Genomic DNA, 10064 nt, shown 5'->3' with positions numbered 1-10064 from the left:
ATGTATCGATATATATAGAGCAATCTTTATTCGACTTGAATATCAGTATATGAATGGTCTCCTGGTCCATGATGATTATAATGGTGAGTCTGCATCGCTGCGGCAGTGACGTTATCTTAGGGAGGTAACTGAGAGTCGGCTTGCGATGACGTTTCAGTGCATGTGCATGTGGCAAGGAGCGAATACACTGTAAAATAAGAGGGCTGCCTCATAGTAGTAGTATTAAGACTGGCAGGGAGAGTCGCCAAGGGAGTAGGTGCCTCGAAAGGTGATAAAGATTAGCACCGCTCAAAAATACGATACAGATCCGGTAGACTGGCGACTTGCACGACGTCTCTGTCGAGAAGCGATTTTGGAGGGACGAGGTATCTAGCCGCAGCAGGGAAGAGGACGTGTTGGATTTGCCACTTGACGGCCTGCTGTTCAGCTCTGTCGTCGTCGCTCTTTGGTTCTGGCACTGGGGACAGAGGCTCTGGAACGTAGAAGTACGCGAGTTCACGCAGGAACGTCTCGAAACATTCTTTCTCCGACGTCCAGTCGACCTAAAAGAAACGCTCAAGGTCTGTTATCACTAGAGGTCATAAGGGTTTACCTGAGGACCAAGTCGCATCAGAAAAAGCGGAAGCTTGTCGAGATTCGGCGTGTAGTCTCGAAGCAGCATAGGCAGACTCTGTACAAGTCCATCTGAAGTGATACAAAGAGAGAAGTATTCCCGAAGCATCTCGCGACGAGTCATCAGTGTGTCTACTATTCGCTGCAGTAGGATGAGAACATAAGAAGGTGCATTATTGTGGCAAGATAGAGGACCGACCTCGACGATCTCTGATATGGACATACTACTGCGTTCGGTGCCCGGCTCGGCATCGATCGCAAGCTCAACCAGCTTGCGAACAGACGGGGCAGGATCAAGCTTGAAACGACTCATGTCACCGAACTGTCGCAGTCCGAGCTGGTAGAACAATTCCTCTCTTCTCACGGTCAATCTCTGGAGGGAACTCTGATCGCGACGGAAAACGTACGTCAATGCCCCATGGTTGACGAGATACAGCTCAGTAGAGTGTTGGAGGAGTGATAAGCACCGGTTGACGTCCACGATGCCGACGAACGTATGTTTCTGAACGATCTCGCTTAGACCTTTAGCATAGCGTATCATGAGCGGAACTGCTCAACGTGTAGGCATCTTTCAAAGCCTACGTCTATGTCTGCCCTTGAGCACAGCTTGCCGCAAGTCGCGAACAGACGTGAGGAAACATTCGGACTCCTTGATCTCCCGTACTCTTGGGGTACCTGGCGTCGCTTCTTGGGCAGTCCGATTAGTTGTCCCCGTCGCTGCATCACTGCTAGGCTGCTGAGAGGGACTGATGACCGGGAACATGGAATCAAGCGTGCGGTCTGTTAAAGATGTTCGCACTTTGTGCTGTGACAGGACTTTCTTCTTGAGTTGAGTTGAGGCTGTATGCTATCCGTCAGACCATGCCAACGCGGACTGTGCAACGACTTACGCGCCGACATCGACGAATCATCTTCGCCCTCCATAGGGAGATCAATCTCCCTCTCTTTTCCTTTCCCCTTGTCTCGCTGGACTTCAGCAATGCCGCCTGTAAGAAGAGTCTGAAACCGGATATAATCTCTTCCTCATGTATCAGCAATTGGCGACACATACCTGATATTCGAATACTCGAGACTGGCTCTGCCCCACGAGCTTCTGCTGTAATGCATCTGCTATCCGTTCAATGATGACATCCTCATCGAGGAAGTGCACTTCGCGCTTCGTCGGATGAACGTTAACATCAACCGCTTGCGGGTCGATCTGTAAACTGAGCATGTCTTTGGTGACTTTACTACAGCACCAGGCAGAAGTCTGTTCACCTCAGGTATATGAAAGGTGAGGCACCTTTAGGAAGAATACCGGTATACACGTTCTCTAAAGCCTTCTTGATCCTCGACGAGTCAACAAGACGGTCTACGACAGACTCAGCATGCAAATAGAGCCAGTACAGTGCAGCAGCCTCACGATTAATGAACAGTAGTAGTACCATCTTCTTAGCCTGGTAATGCGCGTTGGTGAAATGCGCTTCCGCAGACCAAGAGCCCGATTGAGGGACTCCATCGGCGTCTTCTTCGTCATCGGACGTCGTATCGGCCGACTGTGACGATACGGTCGTATGCAGCAAATCCTTAGCAATTGTCTGGCCATAGAGCAAGCGGATAGCCTGCTCGGTCGTTGATCCCGAAGGCGTTGATACTTCGGGCCCTGATGAGCCAGCCTACGAGAAGGTCAATGTGAACGTTTGTAATTACAAGTTAGTGATAGGTACCTTTTTGCAGGTAAACGCCACATGAGGATTGTGCACAGCGTACTTGGTTACTACATCCAGAATACGAGCATACTCTTCTGAAGAGCTGCGAAGCGCTGACAGACGTGTCGGAGTATTGTAGAACAGGTTTTCCACCTGGATACATTGTTAGCATGCATTCAAGCGTGCCAGCGCATTGTGCCGTACGGTAATTGTTGTACCATCGGTGCCTGCGGTAGCTTTGGGCTCTGCCGAAGTCGCACCTTTCGTTGGGGTAAGTGCACCATCAGTATATATTGCCCTGCGAAAGTACGGAACGATCAAATCTAAGCAAGGACAGGTCAAATATGTACTGACTTCCATGCACAGGCGTCTGCTTTAGTCTTGGTGACAACCATTAGATGCGCTACGTAGGATATAGAGGCCAACGCCTCCCCACGGAAACCATAGGTGGCTATATGCGCTAAATCTGAAAAGCTAGACAATTTGGACGTCGTAAATCGTTCCGCCAGAATGGGCAAGTCAGCTTTCTGAATCCTAGTCATCAGAACACGCTCCACAGAGTACACGCCAGAAAAGTGCTCACGCGGATGCCACATCCATTATCTTGAATCTGCAATAGTCTCATTCCACCATCCTTAACCGTAACGCGGATAGACGTGGACTGTGCATCGAGACTGTTCTCAATAAGCTCCTTGAGGGCAGACGCTGGACGATGGATGATCTGACCTTGTCATTGTCGTCAGTTTATTCTACACTTCATTGCTCAAACTCACTTCTCCAGCTGCTATACGGTTGATGACTGATTCTTGCAAACGTCGAATCGGCAGCGGACCTGGTGGCGGAGGTGATGGTGAACGAGCAGCCATTCTTACGTCTTATTTCAATAATAAAGTGCAAAAAGACGGCAGGCCAAGGGCACTCTGATAGCTTGACCAACGGCCATGAGATAGACGCGTCGGTGAATCGTGCGTCGTAATCGACGTTACCCCGCAGCACGTGACTCTCGTGGTCGGAAGCTGCCCCCCACTTCCAAATTCATGCGGTCACTCAAGCTCTTCCTCACCTTTTTTCTCAACGACATCGACCACGGCGACCTTAATCTTTTTAATCTTCTGGCGGAACGCCTGGACACTTAGCAAGTGCCTGAGGGTCTAGTCTGACCGTTCTGCCGCCGCATATACTCCTCGCACCCTCGCCCTTCCCTCAACTTGGCACTCCACGAGTTACACAGACCCAGGGTTACGACCCCATAGTCTGTGGTGGATGAGACAGGGGATTTCAGGGTCCGCTACACGACTTCTAGCACTGAACGACTCAACGCGAGCCCCGCTGTAGTCTTCTCTAATGACTGCCCCATTCTCCGACGGCTCTGCCACAGTGCATTCTGCTAAGGTGCGTGGCTTCTACTTCTACTACAGACATTTGTGAATTTTCCTTGTAGGCAGACAGTCCCCAGATGACGTCCACGAGCCTTGAGCTACAACCGTCCACACCTCCGCGCGGCCGTGCCTCAGCCCGCTACCCTGTGTCGCTCGCCCGTGGCGAGCCCGGACGCGTTCCCTTGCATCGGCGTGGAACGTCCAATACGTATGAACGGCTGGAGGATCTCCTGAGGGAGGCGGGCTACAAGGAGACACGGGTGTTCACACCGGAGGCGGAGCGCAGGGAAGCACAAGAGGCAGCGCGCAAGGGAAGCATGCGTGGCGGCATGGACACAGTCGTCGGATACATTGCGAGCTGGATGCCAGGGGCAGGTAAGGGTGCGAGTCCATCCACTCCGACGGGAAGGCCACAAGCACCGGTCAGGCAAGTTCACGAGCCCATGGCACGTCGGTCCTTGCCCGCGTCCCCTCTTGCGCACAAGCGCGACCTGCATCATGATGGTTTCGCACGGGCCCCGAGCCCGCTCTCCATCTCACCCTCAGCCTCTGCGACGACGATTGCGTCCATGCGGAGCCACATCTCCGACGGCACTGAGGGACACATCGTCGCCTACCGGAACGTTGTTCACGGCATACAGCCACTGCCGCCTCTCCGCCCTCAGTCCTCAATGTCGAGCAACCTACGGACGTATGCGCAAGTCTCCGCAGCTCAAGGGTATTTACGACACATGGCATCCGCGCCCAACATGCCTAAGTATCTCCCGTCGACGCGGGTCGGCTCCGTCTCGCGTATGTCCAGAATCCCGCACGACGGCGCGCACCCGATGCCGACCCGCTGGCTTGAATCCGTCAGCAAGGCTGTGGCGGGGACCGGCCATCCCCGCGCGCACATCGGCGGCCCGCAATCTGCGCGTCACTCGAGTAGGCCATCATCTCGCGCATCACGGCCGAAACGGGAGACAAAGTTCGCGCTAGGGCAGACGCGTAGCGTATCAGGCGCGCCTCCTGGTTTGATGACATACCTCTCACCCGCGGGAAAGGCGCCGGGCGCGGTGAGCACGGCGAATGTTGTGTGCCGATCTGCGCCGGCCTCTCGCTCGTCCTCGCGTGTGGGCGAGCGGAAGAGCGGGCCTCTCAAGGGATGGGCACTTGCCGAGGTGACCAATCGAGCAGGCAAGAAGCCGCGGCGGCAGAGTAAGTGCGACGGCGTGCCGGTGCTCGCGAGTACGTGCGTCGAGAATGATGAATGGAGCACCCATTGGGTGGACGGGCGGCGCGTGCCCCTGTCTCTGAGCGGCGCGCAGGACGGGCTGAGGATGGATAACGATTTAGAAAACGACGATGACGATGACGATGACGATGACGCCGAGCTCGACTTCGCGCGGCTGCTCGTCCCGCCGAAGCGCCAGTACTCGATCCAGAGTCTGCGTCGGCACATACACCGCAGCCAAACCAACTTGCGCGAGCAGCGGGACCTGTGGGGCGACGATGACGGATATGGCACGCAGAGCCGTAGCCGGCGAGAGTCGATAGATGACGAGGATGGTCATGGCTGGGAGGCAATGGGTGCCCCTGGCTTCGGCAACGCTAAGAGAAGACGGGGTCTGCCCGGCGCATGGGCAACACTGTCATCCCGTTCATAGTCGGGACTTCTCGCTGGATCTGCATTGCCGCCAGGTGCCCGATCCAAACGCAAGACGAGGACTCGGAAGAAGACGAACCCAAGGACTAAGCAACCATTACATTCGCGATCGCAAACAGGCTTCACTCAGGAATATGTACATTCTAATCTTGTACTACGAACACCGATCATTGCTTCATCACCCACGTATTACATCCTTTCCCCAGCAATGACTTATAATGGTAAACGTAATCCGTCGAAGTTCATAACAGGGTTTTCCTTCATTTGCAGACTGGTGATTGTCCCACATATATCGCTAATGGACATTATGCATCCCCTCCTTTCGTAATAGACTCCTGTAATGGTGTTCAAACTTCGGTGAAAATAGCTGTATATTGTTCGATGTTATCCGGAATGTTTTTGAAAGCATCTTCGATTACTGTTGTCGACTGTCTGACTCAATTGCCTTGAAGAAGCCGCCTTCACCGCGTAGAATGGAAGCTTTCTCGCATATTGTGAAACATTGCGAAGAAGAGGTCTGTGACCACTCTGAAGATACACCGCAAACCTACGTGATACAAGTCCATGGCAAGAGAAAACATTAGATTAGTGCGACGATGATAGCGATTACAACTCCATTTTGTCCTCCTTCTCGTAACCAGGGTTCTTCTGTAGGATGACGAAACTCTCTAGTACGTGTGCGAAGGGGATGTACTCCTCTGTCGCCAGTTCCGCCCGCTCCGTTGTACCCAATCGCACCGGTGTGGAGTGTGTTTGGAAGCCAGATATCGTTCTTGGTTTGCCAGCTTGGCCGACCACGTCGACGGCCTAGATGTCACCAGATCAGTCATAACGCCCAAGACAACCATGTCCGATGTCAACACGTACCTGACCCACGCGCACGGTCACCGGGAAGCTCTTGAGCTCCTCGTCGAGGGTGATCAAGAATCTTGGGTACATTGCGGTGACAAGGAAATACAGCATCCAGTGATACTTATCCAGGACGACTACAGGATAGGATTTTCGTCAGGAGACGCAATGAATCAAAGCATGAAAGCCACTTACAGCCCTTGGCTTCCGTGAAGGCGATCAAAGTCGCCAGTAATCCCGCGACCGCTGTTCTACTCATAATGTTGCGATCGGAGAAGAATGGGTTGACAGTGATCGTTCCCTTGCCCATGTGGACAAGGCCTTGCGCTATCCGTACCATGAATAGACAGTCGGGCTCCTTATGGTAGTAACCCGCCAGCTGTCGCAACATCTGGGCTAGCCGAGCATTGTTGGTGCCCGCGCCGATCAGACCCATGGCGAAGATCGCATTGAGCGCAACAGCCAGATCGTTATCGTGGCTATACTTCGACAGTGTGTCCATGACAGGGAGTTGGGGATTTGACGCGCTCAACAAGCCGAGCGCAAGCGGAACAGTTTTGCGGATGATCGGTTCGCCGTAGTGCATCTAGAGAAAATGCTTGAGTAGTTGACCTTGAAAGCAGACTGCCCAATGAACGTACCAAGTGATTTAGTGTCCGCATAGACATCTCCGCCCCGACTTCCTCTCCCATGGCAATGAGAGCGATACCGAGCACCGCAAACGCCTGAAAGGTGTCATCTTTTGGAGGCTCTTCTGGCGCATCCTTATCCTTGTCATTCTTCTCGGACTTGACTACGTGCTCGTCACAATGGTGAAGCATCGCCTGAACCTTCAGTACCTCGCCCGAGCCAGCGTACGAGCACGCCTCAACAAGAATGACGGCCTGCTTGGAGATCGGATGTTCAATAGCTCTCAGCGTTTCGATGGTCGCATCAGAGCCGTCTTGCAGGCCGAGGTAGAGCAGCGCAAGACCGAGAAGCATATATCTAGACCATTTTTCCTCGAGCTGCTTGTCATCGCGCTCCATTAGTGTTTGCAAAATGGTGCTGGCAATGTCGCCATTCCCGCTGCCGACAAAGATAAAGCCGAGCGCAAGTGCAGATAAAGAAGCGATTTCCATCGACACGCCTTCATCCGCGACGTGGGGGAGGAGGATCGCCAGAAGATCTTCTCGATGAGAGCCGGCATATGCAAGGCCGAGACCAGTGATCGCACTTGTCTTGAGAGGCACAGATTTGTTATCGACGTATTCACCGAGAAGCGCAATCGCAGCGTCTGCTTCAGTGCGAACACCGGTGTTCAAGATGCCTGTTGCAAGAAGCGCTCCCGCCTAATCATTACTGAAAATGTATCCTCGACGACTTGAGGGAATTGACTACTCACCTTAATATGCTCCTCAGACGAGTAGGTGTACTTATCCACATGGCTAAGACCGACGTCCGTATCCCAGAGCAAGCTGAGACCGAGACTAGCAGCAGCGCTCATCATACCTGAAGATACACGTCAGGCACGAGTACACGCCTATGTATTGAATGGACGCACCATGGTCCTTGTTCTTGTAGATCCAGCTGTTGCCCTCCTCAGCCTCAACCATCAACTTGTCGTTACCGAAGCCAGCATTGACGAAGGCATTAACGAAAGTACCAGCCAAGTTACCCCGAGCAGAATCCACATTTGCAGACGGTACTCCTGGAAGATCGTGTAAGCAAGCTATAATCGAAGAAAACCATCACACTTACTCGTGTTTTCAAGGTGCGACTTGTAGATGTCCTCCAAGCTTTTGGGTTCCAAGATGCCAAGTTCCTTACCGAACTCCTTGAAGTGCATACTCAAATGTGTATTGCTCAAACAGTCCAGGAGGTCCTCTGGCATTTCCTCGCTTTCGTCGATACTATCCTCCGAGTCTAGCCACTCCTTGGGTATCTGTGCGCGCGCGAGCATGAACGCGAGCTGGCGCTTCATAAGCGGGTTTGCAGGAGCGTTGAAGTCCCGTCGTATAAGTTCAGGCTCGCCGAGACGTATTGACAGGGCAAGTGCTTGAGGGAACTTCAGGTGCTCAGAGTAAATGCGGTGTGCTGCGCGCAAGAAAGCACGGTCGTCCGGTGTGGGCAGGAGATTGACACAGCTGAGATACGGTCAATATCTATGCAATACCTGGAAAGTGTCGAACATACCGGATCATGTACTGGCACACTCGCTCGTATGTGTTTTCATCCACGAGCTCCGCTATCCGGTCGGCGATTTCGAGCTCCTCGAGCAGGTCGACCGCATCTGGCTCCGCATTGTGCTGCAGAAGGAATGTTGCACATTCCATCGCCAGCTCCTGCAGCTCCTCTGTCGAGCCGATCACCTCTACAGGTTTCCGCGCCTCCTCTTTCTTCTCCTCCACCGCATCCTCCTTGTCACCCTCGACCGGCTTCACCTCCGCCTCCACATCTTCGCCCAGGGTCCGCGCGTTGTGTTCCTCTCCCAGCTCTGCTGCGAGATGGCGCACGTACTCGTGCCCCCACGAGCCTGGTGTAGACAGCGGTGAAGAAGAAGCAGACGGTCGCAGAGAGCTAGAGAGCAAGCGGTATCGGAGAGTCCCCCGAGGCTCAGTGTCCGAATATGTCATGGCAAGGACAGACAGGATGTCCGCAAATAGGCTCTGAGTCGGAACGTCAGCATGCACAGGTACCACGGGAGGTAGACTAACCTTGTCCTCCGACGCGAGCCATCCTTCGTATATTGTTTGTAGTTCGCGGTAATGAGGGTGAAGGAACTTCAAGGGTTTCGGTACGGATGTCATAGACGAGGTCGAAGTCCTGATCAACGTCCGTAACGTCTCGAGCGCAGGTCGATATAGTTCAGTGTTAGGTTCCTGTGCGTACGCGTTCATTTCATCAGAGGACTTGTACCATGAGAATGACCTGCCCACCTTTAACCGTTCCACGAGCATCTCCAGTTCATTCTTGAGCTGCAAATCCTCTTCTGACTACAATGCATATTAACCTCAACCCTCGCATATACCTCAATGCGCATACCAAGTCCTCCCCCTGCGCCTCCTCTTCTTTCTTCTTAGACGCATCGGTCTTTTCTCCCTCGGCCTCCTTGCCCTCTTTCTTCTTCTTCGGGTCCTCAGAGGGCACAGATATGGCAATGGTTGGCTCGGGCATCGTGAATGTCGGAGTGTGACGGTAAGAATGCGTACGCGGAGGTTACGCGTCGCGTCGCTGACGCAAGGTCATTCCGCGCGACTGCCCTTTATGGATTTAGCACAAATTATAACCTCAACTTTCACTTATCTCACGGTATATAGAGCGATAGTCCACGAATTACCCTTGCCCCGAACCCTCTCAGGCTGAGATGCAGAACGAATTTCGACAGTACGTTCTCTTGCTGTTCATGACCCTTATGACTCAAGCTCTACATTGACGTTAGTCCGCCGATACTGCTCAAGGTGAAAGCACGATTGACGCTAATTCTGTCCTCTTGTAATCCTTGATAGATCTGTAGGGCCTCATGCACCACCTGAATCTGAGTATCCGCCAACAGAAAGAGTGAATGCTGCGTTTCAAGCTTTCTTGAATGGCGCAGGCAGATGTTGGCGACTATCTTGGCATTCATATCGCGGGTAGGTCGGTGTACTACCGGCGGACCCGCAATATGATTGGCTAGTTGGTGATGTCAGCAGCTCGAATGGAGGCACTTCAAGTAGGGGTGCAGACAGGGGTGAGTTCCAGTTCCAAGGTTGCATTTATTTAACATGTTCTGATTCCATCAGATTGAGATGTAAGGCATCTAATGACAGAAATCATAATATGTATACTGCAATGGTTGATTTGACATGGACGCGGGCAACGAGCTTGACATTCTTGCCGTGGGCTTGTCGATATAATACCGATCGGCCC

At 53.0% G+C, this 10064-nt stretch overlaps 4 protein-coding genes across 4 annotated transcripts; 2 read left to right on the top strand and 2 right to left on the bottom strand.

Annotated features, from left to right (window-relative positions):
- Window positions 1-278: 278 nt before the first annotated feature.
- POSPLADRAFT_1045796 (hypothetical protein) lies at window positions 279-3166 on the bottom strand (the record flags this gene model as incomplete). Its single annotated transcript, XM_024478863.1, has 14 exons — window positions 279-542; window positions 593-754; window positions 812-968; window positions 1020-1134; window positions 1195-1452; window positions 1503-1611; window positions 1664-1841; window positions 1870-1963; window positions 2015-2267; window positions 2392-2453; window positions 2519-2598; window positions 2655-2827; window positions 2884-3021; window positions 3074-3166. The coding sequence occupies 14 exons, from the start codon at window positions 3164-3166 to the stop codon at window positions 279-281; spliced, it is 2136 nt and encodes a 711-aa protein (XP_024340268.1).
- A 302-nt stretch (window positions 3167-3468) lies between these two features.
- On the top strand, window positions 3469-4381 carry POSPLADRAFT_1168944 (hypothetical protein; the record flags this gene model as incomplete). The annotated part of the gene is made up of 2 exons (XM_024488031.1): window positions 3469-3692; window positions 3742-4381. Coding segments are annotated over exons 1-2 (687 nt in total), but the record flags the coding sequence as incomplete, so codon positions are not given.
- On the top strand, window positions 4351-5414 carry POSPLADRAFT_1045795 (hypothetical protein; the record flags this gene model as incomplete). The annotated part of the gene is made up of 2 exons (XM_024478862.1): window positions 4351-5309; window positions 5360-5414. 2 exons carry the CDS (start codon window positions 4351-4353, stop codon window positions 5412-5414), a joined length of 1014 nt encoding a protein of 337 aa, XP_024340266.1.
- A 386-nt stretch (window positions 5415-5800) lies between these two features.
- Window positions 5801-9148, bottom strand: POSPLADRAFT_1180395 (hypothetical protein). Its single transcript, XM_024488755.1, has 11 exons — window positions 9092-9148; window positions 8870-9034; window positions 8581-8821; window positions 8349-8526; window positions 7914-8299; window positions 7717-7863; window positions 7558-7664; window positions 6815-7504; window positions 6369-6759; window positions 6192-6310; window positions 5801-6131 (listed from the first exon to the last, which is right to left on the bottom strand). Exons 1-11 carry the CDS (start codon window positions 9110-9112, stop codon window positions 5931-5933), a joined length of 2646 nt encoding a protein of 881 aa, XP_024340265.1. The 5' UTR covers window positions 9113-9148; the 3' UTR covers window positions 5801-5930.
- Window positions 9149-10064: the final 916 nt, after the last annotated feature.

The sequence above is a fragment of the Postia placenta genome, assembly GCF_002117355.1.
Source record: "Postia placenta MAD-698-R-SB12 unplaced genomic scaffold POSPLAscaffold_5, whole genome shotgun sequence".
Taxonomy (NCBI): domain Eukaryota; kingdom Fungi; phylum Basidiomycota; class Agaricomycetes; order Polyporales; family Adustoporiaceae; genus Rhodonia; species Rhodonia placenta.
This window is presented reverse-complemented; position numbering and strand designations above follow the sequence as displayed.